The 20,874-nt window shown below is 55.1% G+C and overlaps 6 protein-coding genes and 2 non-coding genes across 8 annotated transcripts in view; 3 read left to right on the top strand and 5 right to left on the bottom strand.

Annotated features, from left to right (window-relative positions):
• Nucleotides 1-107, bottom strand: part of BBK36DRAFT_1124158 (hypothetical protein) — a gene marked incomplete at both ends in the record, with an annotated part of 1,271 nt that extends 1,164 nt beyond the window's left edge. Inside the window, one exon of the mRNA XM_024891137.1 lies at nucleotides 23-107. Within this exon, the coding sequence (XP_024747562.1) occupies nucleotides 23-107 (85 nt within the window). The remainder of the gene's footprint in view (nucleotides 1-22) is intronic.
• Nucleotides 108-1,124: 1,017 nt separating this feature from the next.
• Nucleotides 1,125-1,221, bottom strand: BBK36DRAFT_t136. Its single transcript has one exon. It is a non-coding gene; the product is annotated as a tRNA-Ser (tRNA).
• Nucleotides 1,222-1,373: 152 nt separating this feature from the next.
• BBK36DRAFT_t140 lies at nucleotides 1,374-1,475 on the top strand. The gene has a single exon. It is a non-coding gene; the product is annotated as a tRNA-Ser (tRNA).
• Nucleotides 1,476-2,012: 537 nt separating this feature from the next.
• BBK36DRAFT_1136032 (transcription elongation factor Spt6) lies at nucleotides 2,013-6,722 on the bottom strand. The gene is made up of 4 exons (XM_024892845.1): nucleotides 6,352-6,722; nucleotides 6,105-6,287; nucleotides 2,419-6,040; nucleotides 2,013-2,361 (listed from the first exon to the last, which is right to left on the bottom strand). The coding sequence occupies exons 1-4, from the start codon at nucleotides 6,523-6,525 to the stop codon at nucleotides 2,108-2,110; spliced, it is 4,233 nt and encodes a 1,410-aa protein (XP_024747561.1). The 5' UTR covers nucleotides 6,526-6,722; the 3' UTR covers nucleotides 2,013-2,107.
• A 2,798-nt stretch (nucleotides 6,723-9,520) lies between these two features.
• Nucleotides 9,521-11,305, top strand: BBK36DRAFT_1178731 (map kinase; the record flags this gene model as incomplete). Its single annotated transcript, XM_024896146.1, has 4 exons — nucleotides 9,521-9,821; nucleotides 9,914-10,071; nucleotides 10,156-10,687; nucleotides 10,763-11,305. The coding sequence occupies exons 1-4, from the start codon at nucleotides 9,537-9,539 to the stop codon at nucleotides 11,303-11,305; spliced, it is 1,518 nt and encodes a 505-aa protein (XP_024747560.1). The 5' UTR covers nucleotides 9,521-9,536.
• A 602-nt stretch (nucleotides 11,306-11,907) lies between these two features.
• BBK36DRAFT_1178726 (HAD-like protein) lies at nucleotides 11,908-13,059 on the bottom strand (the record flags this gene model as incomplete). The annotated part of the gene is made up of 2 exons (XM_024896145.1): nucleotides 11,908-12,517; nucleotides 12,944-13,059. The coding sequence occupies 2 exons, from the start codon at nucleotides 13,057-13,059 to the stop codon at nucleotides 11,908-11,910; spliced, it is 726 nt and encodes a 241-aa protein (XP_024747559.1).
• A 1,467-nt stretch (nucleotides 13,060-14,526) lies between these two features.
• On the top strand, nucleotides 14,527-17,680 carry BBK36DRAFT_1124133 (hypothetical protein; the record flags this gene model as incomplete). The annotated part of the gene is made up of 3 exons (XM_024891135.1): nucleotides 14,527-16,869; nucleotides 16,936-17,077; nucleotides 17,148-17,680. 3 exons carry the CDS (start codon nucleotides 14,527-14,529, stop codon nucleotides 17,678-17,680), a joined length of 3,018 nt encoding a protein of 1,005 aa, XP_024747558.1.
• A 405-nt stretch (nucleotides 17,681-18,085) lies between these two features.
• BBK36DRAFT_1178716 (hypothetical protein) lies at nucleotides 18,086-20,563 on the bottom strand (the record flags this gene model as incomplete). Its single annotated transcript, XM_024896144.1, has 2 exons — nucleotides 18,086-19,787; nucleotides 19,869-20,563. The coding sequence occupies 2 exons, from the start codon at nucleotides 20,561-20,563 to the stop codon at nucleotides 18,086-18,088; spliced, it is 2,397 nt and encodes a 798-aa protein (XP_024747557.1).
• Nucleotides 20,564-20,874: the final 311 nt, after the last annotated feature.

Below are 20,874 nucleotides of genomic sequence, written 5' to 3'. Positions count from 1 at the left end.
CCCCCCCTTTTCTTTTACTTACCGAGTGAGACGTGAGCCATGGTAAGGAACGGCCTGTAGTGGATGGGCGGCACCTTTGTGTAATCGAAGTCGTGAAGAGGTTCGATTGGAGAGAGCTGGTGGCCGTCACGAGTGTCGTGTTTGGCATCGTCGTCGTGCGGTGCCTCGGAGAGCTGGTGTGCGCTTGGTTTCTGGAGCAAAATGTATCAGTTGCTTGATGCCTGCGGCAGACCGTGAGATGGTGAAGCAGCGAAGGCGATGAATGCTTATACCGGTATGAGAAGCCTTGACAACACGCACACCGCGACCAAGGCTAGTAATAGGATGGCTGCTATCATGTTGCTCTGACTCGGAAAGTTCATCCAAGATGACTCGGTATGTAGAGTGTTCTTACCAAGCAGCAAAAGAAAAGGCGCTACCTGTCTCGCCATCACCCTATATATATATACAAGCAAGTTCACCGGCGGTTTGATACACAAGCTTCCATCTAGCTTTATCGCGGTTCATCGAGGCTCAGTCCCAAAGTAGCATCATGAAGGCGGATGTGCCCTGTTTTGAGATGAGTTGTAGAACCAAGGCCAAGGTAGCACGATTGCATCACAACGGTGATACAGCGTTTGTCTTGGTCTTTCGTGGAGTTGGGGCAGAAAACGTGTCAGTTGACCTCAAAATAAGTCGAGGCCCAATGGCATCTAGAGGAAGATATCGTGATGCATATTGCCAAGTTGTTGTATGCTGAGGCTACACCATGGCGTTCTAGGCACAACACCTCGTGTTGGAGGACAAATGTATAGAAAGGTTCATCTTCAAATACCCACAATGGGAGCATGAGATCTGATGATGCCATGTCTCTCGTAAATAAATGCAGCTTGGCGAGCTGGTTGACTAGAGGCATACATGGTATGTATACACTCTGAGCAGATGCAGAAAATAGGGGAGCCTGTGATACTTCGTAAGGGCGGATGCCTTTCACCCAGCGCGAACATGATGCTTGCAAACGTGCCAGTAAGACTCTCAGGGTCCAACTGATTGGACATTGAATAAAGAAGAAAAAAAAATAGAAGAAATACCAGAAGTCATATTAGACAGATACAGATGGGCAGATGATCAAAAAAGAAATTGAGCGACACCTGCAGGATTCGAACCTGCGCGTGCGAACACAATGCCTATGATAACTCGAAAGATAGCAGGGCATCGCCTTAACCACTCGGCCAAAGTGTCTTTATCATTCGTTATCGATCTAGGCTGCTAATTGCATATATATGCCTCAGCTTCCGTCTGCGGCACTCCACAGCAAAAACATGCTTCTCCCAATTTCCACTGTTAGGCTTATGGTGCAAGATATGAGTAAAACAGGCATAGACCAATCAGAAGACACTTTGGCCGAGTGGTTAAGGCGATGCCCTGCTATTTCTCTCACGGATTTATCATAGGCATTGTGTTCGCACGCGCAGGTTCGAATCCTGCAGGTGTCGCTCAACTTCTTTTTTGTGCTATCCCCATCGAAGAATCAAAGTGCCGTGATTGCAGTTGGTGGTGATGGGATGGACCTTGGGTCTCTTCTCCTTTTTTACTTGTGCTTGTCATCTGTGCATCTCTTGATACTGACAGACACGAGTCAAGTCAATCGATGGTACTGATAGATTGATTGCATGTAGTTTATGGACATGAAGTGGTGGACGCTCCCAGCTAAATAGACTTGCAATGAATGAGATACGAATCGTCTTGATGCGCACGCTTTTCGCATCTCATATTGATGAACCTACTAAGCGGCAATGAATGAAGAACGACGCGCAAGCTGAATTCGATCTTGGTTCCAAAAGGTCCATTACCGAATATTCTATGTTTTTCATAACTATTGCTCCTCGTCAACCCCCAGCCCTCCAACCCCCAAGCCTCCTCTGCAGTAATAAACACATAAAAGAGAAAAAAAGTTATTTCGTTCCCGGGGACTGCTATCGAGTTCCTCCTGAGCCAATTGAATGCCGACTTTCTACACAATGATACTAAAAGTAATCAACACACGAGTCATTAAATCTGTAACCCTAAATCTCGCTTTTCCATGTCCTCCTCCGGGGACCCCGTCTGAGTCGCCTTCATGCTGTTCTTAGCGAGCCCCCATCTTGGAAAACTCGTTCTGGAACCGCAGCTTGAAACCGTTGCACAGGGCGCGCATGTCGGGATACTGATATCCTCTCAGCTCGAACCCCTGAGGAATGGTTCGCACCGGCAGGCCGATGACGCGCGCCGTCTTGCTCGCCTTGAAACACAGCCAGAAGTATCCTGGATGCTTGGTGTCGATACAAAAGGCGTAAGCAGATCGGTTGGGGTTGGCGTCCACGTACGTGATGAGCCATTTCTCTGTATCATAATTAGTACAATGCACCATTGAGCAACGGGTGGTGCAAGAGAACTTACCAGTCTCGCTGCGCGACCTGTTCTGGTACTTGTCGTGCCTCATCATTTCCTCGACCTTTCTGGCCATGGCCTTAACATGGTCCACGATCAATTCGTCAAGATCGCTGTACGTGTACTTGCCGCCGATTCGGAGAAGCTTGCCGACGGAGAACTCGGTGTCCTTTTGCATTTCGAGCACGTCAATGTGCTGGTAGACGCCATCGGCAACCTTCCAGGTAATAGCCAGGTGGTCGTTGCCCTTGGAGGACGGTCGGATAATGACCTCGCCAGGAGGCTGCGATCCCAGGTACTCTTCGGCCTGGATCGAGTTGAAGGGCTTGAAGTTGGGATGCTTCACCACGCGCTGCGTCCTGCCCGTGGTCTTGTCCTTCTCGCGCAGCTCCTCCTTGTCGGCAGCCTCGAGGGCATAGTCCCAGCCATCGCGGCCAAAGTTGATGGGCGCCTTGTAGGGGATGCGCAAGGCCTCTTCCCGTATCGACAGCTTAGCCATAAAGTCCTTGTAGTTCATCTCAAGAATCTTGGCTTGCACCGTTTGCCCCGTACTAAGCACATCCTTGACGGAGGCCCGGTTCGATACCTCGTGGCCTTCTATCCTGCCCTCGATGCCGCAGTCTAGCTTCACAATGGCAAAGTCGTCTCTGACCATGCGCACATTGACCGGTACAATCATACCTTCGCAGAGTGTCGACTTGGTCTCGCCTGTGAACATGGTAAAAATGTCGGACGGCGTCAGGAGCGCGAAACTCCTACGCAGTTCCTCGTAGGGCGCTTGCAGTTCGGCACTGATGGCCTCGAGAGTAGCTCGCTTGCGTTGGCTAAAGTTCCTCTGCAGCTGGTCGGCATACTCATCGAGCACCAGTTCGTTGACCCTCTCTTGCTCGTCTTGCTTAAAGAGCTTTCGCACAATGGCGCCGGGTCCGTTCTCGTCAGTCTCGGCTTTGACGTCCTCTTCGTCCAGCTCAAGCGCATCTGCCGCCATCTTGCGGCCCAGCTCGTAGTCTTCTGGGTGAACACGGGTGTTGTCGAGGGGATCCGACGAGGGATTCGTCGCGTCGTACTCGATGTACAGGAAACTGGCACAGTTGTTCCAGACGCGAGGCCCAACAACCGGTAGCTTGCCGCTGTCCGGGTCGCCAACCAGCTCGTCTCTCGTATTGACGACGCCTCCATTGGCGTTGATGGTCTTGATCACGCTGGTGGCCTTTCGCGGGCCCAGTCCTGCGACGTAGGGGAGGAGGTTGGCCGTATACGTGTCCGTCATGGCTTCGTTGATGTTGACTCCGACCATGTTGACGGTATCAACCATGGCCGACTCCAAGTACTTCATCAGCTTATCCCGGGGCAGCAGGTTCTGGCATGGATGGAATGAGAGAGACGCCACATCCTTGCCCAGCGCGGCGTACTCCTTCATGGGGTTCTGCAGGTACCGCGCCAAGGCAATGCAGTATCTGGTGACGGAATTGAGAGAGGGGTGCTCGGCGATGGCGCGGGGGCTGTCCTTGTACAGGCGTGCGACTTCATCCTCGACGACGACGACCTCAAGCAGCTCGGTTCGGTAGTCATTTGTCTCGGGATCTTCAAACTCGGCCCCCATGAGGCCCTTCTCGCTCACCAGGCCCTCCAGGTCGCGCACAAGCTTATGCGTATCCGCTGACCAGCCACTGACACCAATGACATCAGGCCGTCGCCGTCGTACAAGTTCGACAAAGTTCTCGCGCTGGGTCTCGTCTCTGCCGAGATTGCCAAACTTGCCTTGTTCGAGCACTCGGCCTTCTTCTTCCACCCAAGCCCAGCACACAGGGTCGCGGGTAGGATCGCCACCTCCGTTGGACAGGACCAGGACTCGCGGTGTGGTTCCCAGAATCATGCCCTTGGGCTTGTAAGGAGCCTGGTCAAGTTTGCGGTAGAACTCTTGCCGGCACATCTTGAGAACCTCATCTTGACAGAAGGTTCGGATGACTTCCTTGATGTTCTTGGCCACAATCTTCTCCAGCTTGGGATAGGCGAGGTCCAACACCTTTCTGCGCTCCTCCCGCCACTGCTCCGCTCGATCGCTGAAGTTCTCTGACTCAAACTCTTGATAGAGTTGTCTGCGGAAGTCATACCGTGAAGGCATCTCGACCTTGATCTCCACGAGTCCTTCTTCCTCGGCGCGCATCATCTTCAGGAATACTTCGGGTTGGTGGACCAGATCCGCAATGGCTTGGTTCTGAATATACTTGATTTCGTAGTACGGGTGCGTGTCGTCAATCTTTCGTAGTCCCTTATCCGTCCGGCGACAGCTGATCTCAGCTGCCTGGTAAAAGGATGCTCTAAGGTACTTGCGCATCCGAGGACTGGCAAAGAGCTCCTCGGCATACATCTGACGTGCAGCATTGATGACTTGATCGCCAGTGCTGAAGCTCTCGTCAGTCAGAGAATCAGCAAGGTCCATCGGATACTGCTCGTGATCATCCGGTGCGACTTTTCGGCCCTGGCGAAGAGCGTTCTTCGCCAGTTGATCAGCAGTGATACCGTATGCTTTGACAAAGTAATACGCCTTGCCGTTGCGAACACGGTCGAGCAGTGAGGACTTTGAACCCGGTCGTTTCGTTTGTGATGCATTGCCGGATAGAGACGCGAGATCTCGCAATTTGTTGGCGTACTGGAACTGCAGGTAGTCTTGCAGGTCTTGAATCTCTTCCATGGTCGTGGCCTCGGGGATCATCTCCTCGACCATTTCGTCCTTGACGTCCATGGACTTGAGGTTGTCATACGACTTCTCAAGTGCATTCCGCTTTTCGACGAAGGAGCGAAACTTGATGTCAAGCTCCAGAATCCTCCAAAGATCATCCTGGTTCAACAGCTTGTCTGACTGGATCGTGTAATCGGGGCCGTCGGGGTCGTCTCGCGTGGACTTTCGGATCTTTTTGGAATGGAGGAGGTAGTCCTTTCGGTGCTGGAACACAAACGGCACCTCGACTTCGTCGACAATGAAGAACTCGAGAACTTTACCGACCGCCTTGCCAAAAGGAGCCTGGAGTTCCTGGGTCAAGCCCTTCTTCGGCCACAGCTGGTTGGTAATCCATCGAGCCTCCTCTTTGAACTGGTCGGGAGTGAGCTGCAGGTTCTTGAAAGGTTTGCGATCGAGTTGGAAGCGTTCGGGCTCGTCCGTGAACCGAATCTCGTTATCCTCATCAGTGAGCAGCTTCTCCTTAAGTTGTGAAGGCTCAAAGACATCCTTGAGCTCGATGCCTTGCTCTTCTCTCTCTCGATCCTCCTCCTCTTCCTCCATCTGGAGCGCCCAGTCGTAGTCTTCGCCGTTGCCGAAAATGGCCTCCATATCATCCAGGGCATCCTTGTCCAGGCCAGTGGTGTCGACAACGCCTCCGACACCGCGATCTCTAGGGCGGGCGACCTCGGCATCTTCCTGCTGGCGTATGCGCTCGTCTTCATCCTCGGGGTAATCTTCCTCGATGAAGTCATCGAACTCGTCGACTTGGGAACGGAAGCCGGATCGACCATAGCCACGTTGCTCGGCGACATCGTCTTCTTCATCCGCAAAGATTTCTTCCAGCCCTCGCTTCTCGTGGCCGGTATCGTCCTCGTCTCGGTGGCCACGTTTGAGGCGTTTGAACTTTGACTAGTTATGGGGTGTCAGAACAAGAAATCACTTGATACCATCGCGGAAAGTTGAAAGGGCTAACTGGTGCCTGGGGCTTTGGCTGCTCTCCAAATTGCTCGCCAATGAGCTCCAAATCTTCTTCGTCGAGTAGTTCTTCCTCCTCGCGATTCCGATGCTCTCGCTTTCGCTTTACTGGCCGGCTCTCGACGTCGGACTCGGCCTCTTCTTCCTCTTCGTCCTCATCGACAATGAAGCCCTCGCGGATCTGCAATGGTTGTGCGCGTTAGCGGAAATGTGTGTCAGCAACGAAACGGCGCTTTCGGTGTTACCTTGCGAGCTTCTTCCTCGTCGTCATCGTCCTCCTCCTCTTCGCTGGAGTCGTCGATATGGGCGGCAGGCTTCCTCCGGCGCTCCTGGCCAGTCTCTTCATCAAAGGACTCATCATCTTCCTCGTCATCCAGCTCTGCCTCTCCCGAGATCAAATCACGCATCGCGGAGCTCATCTTGTCGGTGGTGGGCGCTATCGCGTTGAATGAATGTCACAAGGTCGATGGAGAGGCTCGCGTCCGAATTGCGCGCGAAGGACGCAGATGAGGAGGGGATTTGGCTGAATAATGATGAAACCGGGGAGATGGCCTTGATTCCCGCAGAAAATGCCGAAGAGCTTGATGAGACCAGCTGGGCTTCCCTCTCCTGAGAAGTCTACAATGAATTTTTGAGGTGGTCTCGCCGGCAGCCTTCAGCCTCGTGTCGCGTGTGGCAGGGGTACCCGGATTTATGATTATTCCGAGTTATCTGCTGGCTTACATAATCCCCACAAGCCACACTCCCGTCCTTACATAAGTAGTTGTATAGCCATCAGTAGTGTGAATTGCTTGTGTCTTCCATTGATACACGTCGGTCTCTATCTCTATTCTTGAATGGGTATGAAGGGAAGCGACGAAATTCAGGATTGAGATTCCATAGTATGGGGTAACAATCGAAAATATGCTGCTAACAGGCTCCATCACGTTTTTGCTACCAGCTCGGCAAATTCAGCTTCGATTCCGGAGTGACACCACCTCAGTCTACGCAGTTACTGGTACCTTTTGGATCTCCGTCTTCTAATAAAAAGAGACTACCCTACTCAGCACTCTCGGGAAAAAGGCAATGCCACTGCATGACTTGGTATGCAGCCAGGTCAGTGTCATTATATGGCCACATGCTAGTAGTATGCCCCCCGCTCCCGAGCATTCGGGAAGCGGCAAGCACATACATAGGTACCTAGTAGGTAGTACTACTACTATCTGCTGCAGCTCGCTCTAGCTTCAGGATCGGGCCTCAGCTTCTGAAGCACACAACCAATGTGGAGTCGCAGTTCTCATACCAGCTGGAAGTCCCTGAGCGTCGTTAACATGTTGGCATCTAAACGCTGAGCCCCGCAGATTGGCGGCAAGCGGGAGACTTGGATTAAAAGACGGATCGCAGACCCCACCATCAACGGCAGCTACTAAATGTTGACTGAGGACGAGAGGGAGGACGAGAAGTCGGGAACCGGCGTTGTAGAGTGACTTGGCGGTTGTCGAGTGAATGTGTAGCTCGTGATAATGGCGAAAAAGTCATTACTTGTCTTCAACATCATGCCGGGTACTTGTAATTCGATTGGCAGCCCCGATCAAGACTATCTCGAGTCTCCACGATACCCTGTAAAGGATTCATGGTGCTGATTGATCGTGAAAGCGGCCGCCAAGGTCTCGAGAGCAATAAGCAGCGTTTCCTAAATACACGTAGGAAGAGTTCGTTTTTCACCGATGCTGATGCAAAGCCAGAAAATGACAAATTCACGCCAAAGTCTTCCAAGTGCCTGCGATAGAAAGGGACGCTCAATACTTCTTAGAGGCAGGTTCCCCCAGGAAGATGCTTTGAAACGAATCAGTGTAACACAATGCCAGGGAAAACGACGGGGCGATATTGAAACAGGCAACGCACTTGGGGGGGTGAGACGGCAGATGTGCCCTTGAGCTGACCCTGTTCAACCGCCAAAGCCGTCTGGAAGGGTACTCTGGGAGGGAGACGGAAAGGAGATGGAGATCTGGAGGCACAGAAACAGGCACCGTCACCTGAATCGTCCCGCATACACCATCTCGAGTTTCAGCGCTAGTTCGCGCAGTGCTCGCTGGGGAGTTGGGAGGCCCTGAGAGATGCTGGACGTGAATCGCTGTGCATGATTGGCGAGCTCAGGAGTGTTTACCATGTTAGCCGGGTTTCATCCCTCTGGGCTTCGTATACATGAGAACATGTCCAAACGTGCCGTCTCTTCGCTAGGGCACGCGGGAATGGCCCGGACCCCGCCGGACGAGGAACCACCAGGACGTGACTCGCGGCAGCACTGTTTTGGTGTTGATAATGCGAGTAGTAGTAGTAACTGATGCCCATGATCGAGCATGCGGTGCGTCTGGATGCTTGGATGCATCAGTCTTGCAAGAGCACAGCGTCCGTCCTACTAGTACTAGGTAGGGCCAATGCTGTCCACTGATAGGGGGGCCCAGCGCGCTCCGGCGCCTAAAACCAGAGCCAACGACCCAGGGGTTGGCTCTGGTGGCTCTTGGGGTCGCCCAAACAGGCATCGTGCATGTCAAGCAGCGACTGTGTGTGTGGCTGCTGGCGACAAAAATAGAAGTCGGCGCGGCATGATTGGCGAAAATCTCCATGCGCGGCATTTCATCGCATGTGCTCCTTTTGCCGTCGAGGAGGACTTAAAAGAGCAAATGCAGGCTGGAGAAAACAAGAAAGAATTCAAACAAATGCCAGCCTTCGATTCTTTGAACTGGAGCTTCGCCGTCTTGGTTCCGCCAAAGAAACGGCCGGGATCACGTTATCTCTGCAGGACTCCACACTGGACCGCTGCAGCGAGAGGCTACAGGCTACAGGCTACAGGCTACGGGTACCGCCTGCACTTGTAACCGCTACTCCAGGCCTGGGCACCGCTCGCTAGCCGCGACCCGTCGCTTTGACCTGGGATCTTGGTGCACGGAGCACGGAGCACGGAGAAGTTGAACGGGCACCTGTTGCTGGTACCGTCGACCTGTAAATATCCATCGAGGGGTGTGTCCTTTCATCTGCGGAGAAGCGAGACAACGACAACGCCCAGAGGCTTTTCTACTAAATCCTCGGCCTCTTCCTTTTCTTCATCTCTGGCCGCCTATCCGTCTAGGGAGCGTCGCCGCAGTCCGGACCTGTTCTAAGCCGACCGCCTGCGACTTGACGAAGAATCTGCCCCAGACTGCGCCATTCCGAGCGACGACGCATCACTCCCCTTCGCTCCACACGCAAGGCTCCGACCATCTACCCGACATCTCCTTGACGAACGCAGCCCTGCTGGCTGACGAGGAGATTTCTCTGCCGTCCATCGTGCCTCTGGCCAGAGCTTGGAAACCAGTCATCACCTAGCTGGCCCAAGACTCGAACCTCCCTTGTCAACCGCCGCCTTTGCTACCGAACCTCGCCGATACAGCACCCCTTCACCTCGCCGACCATGGCTGACCCATTCGCGCCGCGCACTATGAAGCGCAAGAACGTCAAGGGCCTTGCTCTGACGCCGGCAGCGCCTCGCCCTCCGCCAACGGCCGACACGAGCAGACGCGGCTCAGAAGTTAACAAAGACGAGGCCGGCAAGGAGGAGCAGTTGGAGATTGGTATCGAGTACAAGCTCGACTTGAGGCCGGAGGAGCTTGAAGTCATAAAAGAACTCGGGTCTGGCAATGGTGGTACCGTTAGCAAAGTCAGGCATCTGACGACGGGAACTGTCATGGCTCGCAAGGTGCGTTACCCGTACCACCTGTTGCCCCTGAGAGCTGGAAATCTTTTGGGCCTCCTTTGTTGGAGCCTCGGAGCTGACATTCAAGTGTCCAGATAATACACGTCGAAGCCAAGAAAGAGATGCGAAGGCGGATCGTGCGGGAGCTCCAGATTATGCATGGATGCCACTCCGAACACATTGTCACATTCTATGGCGCCTTTTTGAATCACAACAACGATGTCATTATGTGCATGGAATACATGGATGTTGGGTGAGTATCACTTTGCTCTACGCAGTTACGATCGCGTGGCTGGGTCAGATTATGGAAGTGTGGCTGATCGGGATGCTTGCTCAGTGCGCTTGACCGAGTTTCGAGAGTCTTTGGCCCGATTCGAGTGGACGTCTTGGGCAAGATTGCAGAGGCAACCTTGGGCGGCCTGACCTACCTATACATCAAACACCACATTATGCACCGAGATATCAAGCCGTCGAACATCCTCATCAACTCCCGCGGCAACATCAAGCTGTGTGATTTCGGAGTGTCTGGCGAGCTCGTCAACTCCATCGCCGACACCTTTGTCGGCACATCAACCTACATGGCGCCCGAGCGAATTCAGGGTGAGAAGTACACTGTCAAGTCAGACGTCTGGAGTTTTGGCCTGACCATCATGGAGCTTGCCATTGGTAAATTCCCCTTCAACGCGAGCGAGCACATTGACGATGCCGAATCAGCCCCGGCTGGCATATTGGATCTGCTGCAGCAGATTGTCAACGAGCCGGCGCCGAAGCTTCCCAAGAGCGACGCTTTCCCGAGCATCTTGGAGGACATGGTTCAGAAGTGCCTGTTCAAGGAGCCGGAGAAGCGACCCACCCCGCAGGAGCTATATGTAAGTTGACATGCCCTTTGTTGTTTGCCCTTGTACGGCATCGCCAGCAGCTCTGACTGAGACCGTGCTTTCTAGGAACGGGACCCCTTTGTTCAGGCTGCCAAGAGGACCCCGGTGGACCTCAAGGAGTGGGCTGTTGGTCTCATGGAGAGGGACAACCGCAAGTCTCATCTTGTGCCCCAGCTCTCGCCCAGCGGCACCCACGAGCTGCTCCGATCAAGCGACTCATCGCCACAGTCGCGAAACGAAGAGGTGCCGCTCGACACCCCCGTCTTTGGCGACATTCCCATCGCCGGGGACCGGCTGTTCTCGCCCCGCGACCAAGCGGCTACACAAAACCGATCACCCTCGCGAAACGGTGCTGCGACCAGCCGGACCGGCCATCCGAGCCTCGCACCTCGGGGTGTCACCTCAAACCCGGCGTCTGGTTACTCTGACGGTTCCCACCACTCTTCCTCCAACCCGACCACCTTCAGTCTCCCAGTCCGACCAGCACCACCCACAAGCTCCTTTTCGCGGGAAGGACCGCAAAAGTCGGCGTCAGACGAGGCACGGGGTCAGAGCCGGAGGCAGGTCAAGACTTACGGGCTGCCCCCGAACCCTTCATACGGCGTATAGGATCCGCCGCCGCCATACGATTAGACCCCCTCTGACCAAACATGTATCTACATACCCTCGTCAGCGTCCTGCTTTAGCATCAACTCGGCGCACATATAGTTTTGTGATGGATTTTGCGTCTCTTCTCTGCACGCTAGGTACGTCTGGCCATGGACGCACAAATTAGAAAGAATGTCACTTTTGAGTGGGGTTGTGAACTCTGTGAAGACAGCTACAAGTTGCACATGCGAAAAGAAATCTCCTTGGCCTCCCTCGACACGCATGGCAACCGCTTGTATCTCCTGGTGGTTCATGTTCTTGGTGTGACGCATATGCTCTGAAAACGCTTTATGCGGTTGGAATCCAGCGAAGCAGGCTGAGTTGGATAAACAAACAAAAAAGGAGAGACGGATTGAGAGAGACTGAAGGAAAGCGGCAAAGAAACTTTTGCAATTGCGCAGTAAGCTTTTTGAGTTGTTGGATTTGGCCCATTTTTGTCTCCCATATGCAAGAAGAGTATGTAAATACGTACGTCGATACGGCCAACAATGGATTTGATTACATGATGTATGCTTTATGCTGAGAAGCGCCCGAGTCTAAACGTTTTAGATGCCTTTTCGAAATCACAGTAGTATCCGCGCTGGCTCTATGTTTCTCCCCTGGAATCCATTTTCCAGGATGTGGACCAACTCGTCGAGCTGGGTGATGACCAAGTCGGTGTGCTCATGCGTGGCCAGCTCCTTGTTCACATCGTTGAGCAGCAGCACCGTGGCCGCGCCAGCCAGCCTCCCGGCCGTCAAATCATCGAGGGAATCCCCGACCATGATGAGGCCGCTCGTGTCCACGGCGCCGGAGTCGTCGACGAGGCCCCAGCTCTGCGCGATGTGCACGATGCCGGCGGGATGCGGCTTGGGCGGGCGAAAGTCCCGCGTGATGACGGGGTAGAAGCGGGACTCGGGCAGGAACTTTGCGATGAGGTGCTGGACGGGGATATCGAAGTTGCGGGTGCAGATGGCCTTGGGCACGCGGTAGGCGTCGAGGCAGGCCATGAGGGCGCCGAGGCCCGGCTGGGGCGTCTGGGCGGCCATGGCCTTGCGCTCGATGGCGCGGATGGCCTCGTGGGCCGGGGGCTGCTGGTGGGCGGGCAGCTTGTCGATGTGCTCGAGGATGTCGACGGACTGGGGGATGCCGAGGACGGAGCGCATTTCCCGGAACATGTATGTTTGTGGCTCACTGTGAAGGGTGTCAGTTTAGGGACCCGAAAACTCGAGGGAACTTTTATGTGTTTTCTTCTTCTTTTCTTCTGTCTGTCCTGTTGATGTGCTTTTCAATGCTTCTTTCATTGTCAAAATGAGGGGAGGGGGGTGGTATAAGCGAGTGAGTGAGTCAGGTTGCATGCAGCCTCATGTCGACGAGGCTGCCCAGCGAACCCGTCAAGCTCGATGCCACAAAATCGAGAAAGAGTCACTTATTGCCAAGTAGCAACATTGGAAGCTTGATATAAGGCAATAGTTTACGCCTTTGTGAAGCAATCTTTTGGTTGAAAAAAAGGGGAGCAGGGCAGAAAGGCAAGAGTAATGGTGAGACTACTCGATCATGGTAAAACTTGCGTAGGGGCGAAAGGCGTGAAGAGCCGCAGCGGTGCGAGGTCACTCATACCATAACGTTCCGTCCATGTCGAAAATGATGCCCTTGAGCGGCGGATCGCCATGGAACGGTGACGGATCTGCCGTTGCTCGCAAAGGGGCGAACCGTCTGGGCCTTGGAGAAGCCATGGCGGACAAGAGCCGTCTTCGGATATACGAGTATGCGGCCAGCGTGTCGATTTAGCCTGTGGGACGCAGTTGAATAACCAAAGCGAAAGCGTCTTTGTATGTCAGTTGGCACACACAGGCTCCAGACGCCGGAGAGAGTGTGTGACGAGAGGGGAGGGTGAGAGAAATGGAGGAAGAAAAAGAGGAAGACAAGTCCCAAGACGAAGGGCGTGAAAAGGCTAGAGCGACAGAACAGGCTTATCGTGGTTTTCCACCTGAGATGTTAAATTCAATAGGGCTATGGCTCTTGAATTGGGCTCCATGGATGTGCACGATGCCAAGCATTAGAGCGTCAAGATCCGTTGCGGCTGGACGTATGCAAGAGGCTCAAAGAGGGACCAACGACAAGGAGCAAGGTTCATGTCGACGGCTGACGAGGTGCTTGAGCGAGTGCGAATAGTGTCGGGTCGGGTGATAAGGCAGCCCAGGGCATTGAGCATAGGGTGGCTAGTGGTCGTGCTGCTGGTGGTGGCGCAGCCTAATGGACCGCCCAGGTCGCTGGAGGTCGCTGGCGGCGTGCAGCAGCGCCCAAAGACGCCCTGGGCGGTATGTACATGTAATAGCCCAGCCAACTGCCAGCTGGACTGACTCCGTCTCTATGACATGCCGTTCTTGCTATGTACCAAACCTCACGTCGGCACTAGCACGAATATTAATTAAATACATGGAAAGATATCGGCTCAGCCAGATCGCCAAGGCTTCCAGCAGTGCAGATGTCCCGTCTGATTCCGCCCGGCACCTCGCAAGTGACGGCTCAACTTCCATGCCCGCACCAAGCCCGGAGCACATGCGGCCCACTGGCAGCCCCGCTGGAACTGTCACTGCCGGTACCTGGACAGCGCTCCAGGCTGGCGCGCTCAGGGCCGCTAACCGGCCGCTGCGCCCAACAGCTCCCGGCAGTCGGGCCCCTGTCAGAGGTGGTGGAGCGCCCACTGACCTCGAACTTTCCATTAGCAGCCCTGGAGCTGGAGCACTTGGAGCTGTTGCCCTTGAGGGTGTGTCTGCTCCCCAGCTGTTAGCGCTTCCGCACTCCAACCATTTCCCATCCATCATCGTGGCCAAGCTTCATGTCTGACTGCTAGCTTCAGCCGCGCAAGCCTGATCCCACTGCCAGACCCCATCCCACGCAGCTCCTGCCACAGCGTCGACTGCAATTGCCACACACAATTGGACCGCTCGCGGCCTCAACCCGGACAGACGGCCGCGGGCCATCGCCGAGCCCACGAGAATGCTGTCCCGCCACCAACCGCAGCCATGAGCAGCTCCAACGGTAACGGCTCCTCGAACTCGACCGCGGCCGCGTTGCCGCCCTCGCGGCCCTCCAAGAGGAGCGTACGTCACTCGCCTCTTCCCCGTTCGAGACTGCTCTGCATGAGGGCTCTCTGCTAGACCCAGTCGCTAATTCAGACTCGCTCTCGCACGTAGAAAATGCGCAATGGCACCTTCGTCATCCCTGCCACGGGCGAGCGGTCACGGCGCCAATTCACCCTCCGCGCGCCCAGGAGCCGATCACACGGCAATGGGCCCGAGCGACGTCCGCCGGCTGCGTCTGGAATCGCGGTTGGACAGCGCATCCGGGCGGCCTCGAAGCTTGCTCGGACCAAGGCCCTGGCGGCGTGGGCGTGGCTCCAGACCGACGAGGGTCGACAGGTGCTCAAGTGTACGCTGGCCTACCTCTTGGGCACCACGGCGACGTTCTGGCCGCCGCTGTCCAACTTCCTAGGCCGCAGAGATGGCAAGCATATTGCGGCAACGTTGACGGTGTACTTCCACCCGGCTCGCACCGCCGGATCGATGCTGGAGGCTGTCATGATTGCCATTGTGGCCGTGGTATATGCCGAGCTGGTCGGGGTCTTGTCAATGGGCATAGCCATGGCCTCTCGCGCCATATCGGGATCAGTCGCTCCCGCACACGCCCTTGTCCTGGTCGTCTGCATTGGGGGTGGTCTTGGATTGGTTGGTTGGACCAAGCAACGGTTAAACCAGCCCCTTGTGAATACCGCGTCTACTTTGGCGTCCATGGCCATCATATCAGTCATCACAAAAGAAGAATCCGTTGCCAACGGCTATTTCTCAGCGGGCAAGATTGTCCAGATGTTCAAGTTGCTGCTGCTTGGCATCTCCTTCACCGTGGCTGTCAACCTCCTGGTGTGGCGCGTGTCGGCAAGGAAGGTGCTGCGCCAGTCTGTTCGCACTGCAGCCGTAGCATTGAGCGACCGCTTGTCCCTTATCACCAGTGGGTTCTTGAATGGTTCGGAGGACGAGGTCAGCTCTCCCGAGTATACTCAGGCATCTGCCCGGTATAACTCGGCGTATGCCCAAACAATGACGACTCTTCGAGAGGCCAAGATCGAGCAGTATGTCCTTGGGAGGGAGAAAATCTACTCCTTGGACAAGCGTCTCATCAAGTCGTTGGAAACGCTGTCACAGGCAATCGGGGGTCTGCGTAGTGCGCTTCAGACACAGCTGACGCTTCTCAAAGAGGGACCTAGCTCTGCCGTGCCGCCGCCGCCGAGCTTCTTCTCACCTGAGCCGGCCACCATGTCTCGAAATGTTTCGTACTTTTCTGATGATTCCAGAGATCGGCTGTCGGTCATTGAAGAGGACGAATTCGAACGCCGTTCGGCCCTCAACAGCCACTCAGACCCTACTCTGGACAAGTCGCCCATCTTTCGTGTACCGTCCGACATATTTGCACTGTTTCTGGCACTTTTGGGTCCTTCCATGAAGTCTTTGGCATATACTCTCTCTGAGACGCTGAAGGAGAATCCCTTTGGCAGCGGCCCTGACCAGGAAGTGGCTGTCAATGACCATTTGCGTGCGAGCCTCCATGATGCGCTGGATCTGTACAACACTGCTAGGGGCAAGGCTCTTCGCCAGTTATATCGAAGTATCGAGCTTGGGAGGTCACGGTCCGAGGATATCCAAGCCGATATCGAGGAGGTGGCCGCTGCTTGCGGCCACTTTTCTTTCTGCTTGCAGGCTGTAGCAGAGGAGATGGATGCTTACCTCGACGTCCTCGAGTCCTTGGAGCGCTCGACAGAGTCTCCAGATCGCAGCTGGAAGTGGCTCAGGTTCTGGAGGCACTGGAAGGTGTTTCAACGTCGCAGTGATCTCGATGCGGAGCAGCAACCCCTGCTGGCCTCGAAGCCGAAGCCCAGCCGGGTGAAATCGCCTACCCCAGGTGATTTGCCCAAAGTCATGTTGCAGAAGAGAGATTCGTTCCATTGGGATGCTGCGCCGCAGAAGACGAGTATCCTCGTTCGCAGATTCTCCCAAGCTTTACTCGGGTTCGGTCGAATTCTTACACGCGAAGATGTGCTATTCGGAATCAAAGTCGGCATCGGTGCCGTTCTATGGGCCATGTTTGCCTTTATCCCAGCTACGAGGCCGGTATACCAACACTGGAGAGGCGAGTGGGGCCTGCTGTCCTACATGATTGTCGTTGGCATGACCACTGGTGCCTCCAACACCACGGGAAGCGCCCGATTCATTGGCACCCTGATCGGGGGTGCCTGTGCTTGCCTCGCATGGTTGTCGAGTATGTCTAACCCCTGGCTTCTTGAGCTCTGTACGGCCATCGTGGCGTTGGGAAACTTCTATGTGATCCTAGTCTTGAAGAAAGCTCCTTTGGGGAGAATTTCGCTGCTGGCATACAACGTCATCGTGTTGTATGCTTACAGTCTGACGCAGGATGTTGATGACGACGACGATGATGAGGGCGGAATTGATCCTCTCATCTTCGAGATTACATACCATCGTGTAGTGGCAGTCACACTGGGAATCGTCTGGGGGATTCTCGTATGTCGACTGCTGTGGCCCATCTCTGGGAGGAAGAAGTTTAGAGAGGGGCTCGCAGTATTATATCTGCAGCTTGGACTCATTTGGAAGCGCGGTCCTTTGGCTCAGCCACTTGAAGGGAATAGCAGTGGCCTAGACTTCCTGAAAGAGGGGGAGCAGACAGCCCTCCGACGATATGGTAAGTTGGACACCTTCTGCCAGGCAGTGTCATTGCCCCCTTGGCTAATCAGCGCCGTCTCTGGTTACAGTCTACAAACTGGAGTCACTGCGAGAGTCTGCCAAATCCGAGTTTGAACTCCGCGGGCCGTTCCCCAACGCTGCCTACGGCCGCATCATGCACTCAACCAAGCACATCCTGGACGGCATCTACGCCATGCGCCTCATCACGCAACGCCGAGACACACTCTCCGAGGGCGAGAGTGCCCTGCTAGAAATCACGGCTAGCGAAAGGATGCAGCTCTGCCAACGCCTCTGCCACGTTTTCCAGGTCCTCGCATCCTGCGTCATGCTAGAGTACCCTCTCACGGACGCCATTCCTACAATCGACCGCACCAGAGACCGGCTGCTGAACAAGATCTACCAGTACCGCAAGGAACACATGGAGATGAACCTGAGGAACGACGAGGACGCCGTGCAGGCCGTGACGCAAGAGCGAGACTATGCCCTGCTTTACGCGTACACCCTTGTCACCGCGCAGGTGGCTGCCGAGTTGAAGAAGATCAAGAAGGAGATTGAGGGGCTGTTTGGCGTGCTGCGGCAGGATGAACTGCTTCTGGAGTGAAGCAAGGACGGATAAGGTTGAAATTTCACGACATTTCTTTTTCTCTTTTCCTTGGCGTTATTCAAAGGGGGGAAAAGGCTGGTTAATCACGACTGGAGGGATATAAACGAAATATACGCAGCGGGATCCGTGATAACACGGCTTTGAATTTCTGGGATATTCTACATAAAATATCACATCTTCACTAAGGTTCATGATGCTCCATATCCATTGACCATGGTATTCATCTCCAGCTCATATATCATGCGTACCAACTGACGCTGCAGTCTAAATTTCATAAACATCATCCCACCAAGCAAGATTTTCCCCTTTGGACCCCCCTCCCCCCTCTCATATCCTACCCCTCAGATAATTAAAAAACAGCAAAGAGGACAAATCCCCCAATGTTTCTTTTGCATGGTAAACTTACAACGTACACTCCCTCAACTTGCCCAGCCGTCCAATCTCATACTCAACCCACCTCCCCACGCCCTTGCGGCCCGGCACAAGGACGCTCCCCGGGTTCATGACGTGGCACCCCTCGTACGTGATGCAGAACGGGGGCGCCGTCGTGTCGATCAGGGCCATGGCGGTGGGCAGGGGGTACAAGTGCAGCGCCGAGGCGTAGTCCCAGTGCACGGGGCGCGTGGACTGCCGGAAGGGCGAGAGGTAGCCCTGGTCGAGGATCGTCTTGACGAGCTTCTGGGCGGTCTTGGTCTCGAGGGGGAGAGGAGAGACGGCGGGGGATGATGAGGGAGAGGGGGGCTTGTCGGGGGCTGCTGCTGCTGCTGCTGCGGAGTCGAGTTCCATGGCGTCTTCGGGGGCGGATGACGCCGGGCCGTCGTCTCTACTATCTTTGGGGGGGGCGTGGGAAGAAGAAGAAGAAGCGTTGTTGTTTGGCTCGCCGTCTGTTTCGGCGGCGGGCTTGCGCTTGAGAGTGACTGCGGTGCGCCTTAGTCTGGCGGATATATCGTCTCTGAAGAGGACGATATCATGGTTTGGCCCAAAGAGCGACAACCTGCTTGGGTTGCTTGTCCATACCGCCGAGCCCTGAACGCCAGTGTTGCCAGCTTCGGCGTTGGCGGTAGCAAAAGCACGACGTATGCGCGAGGTGAACATTTCCGGGACGGGCTTGCGGGGCAGCGGCACCGAGGCGCCGGCTGTAAAGGAGGAGACCCAGCCGTCGTTGTCGCCAGGGACAAAGACAAAGGTCGAGGAGGAGAGGAGAGTCGGGAAGTCGGAAAAGGTGGAAGCAAGGGCGTCAAAGTATTCTTTGTACTCAATGCTGCCGCCGCTGCCACCCCGGGCCATGACGGCGTGCTGCGTGAAGTTGCCGGCCAGGACAAACGTGAGCGGCGAGGTTCCTTCAGGCTCGGCGGCGTATAGCGACAGGATCTTGCGGAGGGCTTGGAGGGCCCGCGGCTGGTCGAGGTTGATTTCGCCGATAATCACCACCCGGTTTCGAGACGGCATGTCTGGCTCAGGGGCGGCTTGCAGCAGCCTCCTCTCTAGCCTTCGCATTTTCGATCCCACTGCACGTTCGCTCCCGACGCCAAGAAAGTCGATCCAGCCAAAGCCTCCACCGATGGTCTCGTGGTCGGCTGAATCGAGCCCAGTGATGCCCAGCGTCGCCTTTCGCTTCTCGCAAGGAGGCTGTCCGATGAAGAAGCCCTGGAACCGGCCACCCAGGGTCCCTCCAACACCGCTGCTGCCGCTCAACCCTTTGCCGACTGATTCCTCTTCTTCCCCGTATACACCGTCCACGAGGACCATCATTCCCGGACAGAACCATGCCGAATCCTCAGGAATGACGACGGCCTGTGAAAGATCGAGCGCAATGGTGCCTGTCAGGTCGCTGATGGCAAGGTCTCCTGTCGGCAACAAGTTCAGCTGGCCGAGCAGCATGTGGTTGGTTCCATGCCGACCAAGCAAGTTGGCAATGGGCGTGATTTTGAGGGATTGTTGATTGGAGAGTGAGCGGTGGAGAGTGTGTTTGCGGGATGAAGTGACGGAAGAGGTCTGGAAGGATTCGTTTCGGAGGAGACGTTGGTGAATGACGTGGTATCGGTTTCGAAACACGGTGGTTTTGTGAGACGCCGGGGGTAGCAATGAGGGTTTGGCCGTGTCTCTGTTATGGTTTGACGAGTGAGCATGGGAGGTATCGCACACACAAGGCAGGATACGGACAGTCGAGAAGTGCATATCTTACCTTTCAAAGTGCTTCTTATCCACATTGTAAACGAGTCGCGGCTGCTCGTAGGCGTCAATCACCTTTAACCAGGCGCGGGCATCGTTGGCTTCGTCATCATCGTCCTCTGCCTCCTCCTGCACCCCCAGTCCCGACATGCCGAAGCTGGCATTGCTGTCTTGTCGAGGGAGTGCCGCCGGCCTGATGCCCAGTCTAGCGTTTAATGTGTCGCTATCATTGATGTCCAGCATGCTGTCTCCTCTCGGGAGCCCTCTGGCCGGGCCTATGATCTTGCCGCCGCTCATGTTCCCCTCCAGGGTCTTGAGGATATCTTGCAGCTCCTTGCTCGACCCTTCCACTATGACGCCGCCATTGCGGTTCTTCCAGCTCCTCGCCACCTCTTCCAGCACCCTTTCTGCTAAGCCCTCCTCGCGCCATCCTGAGCCGCAATGTCGCCCGATGAAGGAGGCGAGCTCTTGCAATGCAGACGAGGTGAGGGTCAGAGAGTGCTTCTTTGTGAATGTGCGGAAGGCGAGCGGTCGGAGAGTCGCGGGCGGGAGGATGATGGGGAGGATCGCGGCTTTGGGCGCATTGATGCTGAACGGCTTCGGAGGGTGGACTGGAGTGCCGAATGCTGGGGAGGAGGACGGCGCCACTGACGAGGAGGGAATCAGTGGCCGCTGCTTGCGGAAGATGGGAGCTGGTGTTTTGTCCATGGTTTGGTGCGGAAGATCTTAGCCGCTTGAAGCCGGCATCGCTCGGCCAGAAGAGAGAAGATATTGAGGGGGAAGCCAACTGCTTGATATGATATTCGATATTAAAGTTGTGCCTGAAAAATCCGACCTTTTACTCAATTCACATGGTCCATCTTATCGCGAACTTTGGAGGGGAACCGCGTCGACGCGTCTAATTGATTTCTTGTAGATGCATAATTGCACATAACGGGGAGCGTGGGGTAACGTCCAGTCTTGGAGCTTCAATTACAGAAGCTGCCGCTCTGAATGACCTCATTGGACCTAAAATCTGC

The sequence above is a fragment of the Trichoderma citrinoviride genome, assembly GCF_003025115.1.
Source record: "Trichoderma citrinoviride strain TUCIM 6016 unplaced genomic scaffold BBK36scaffold_11, whole genome shotgun sequence".
NCBI lineage: Eukaryota > Fungi > Ascomycota > Sordariomycetes > Hypocreales > Hypocreaceae > Trichoderma > Trichoderma citrinoviride.
Note: the sequence above shows the minus strand (reverse complement) of the source record. Positions and strands in the feature narration are given on the sequence as shown.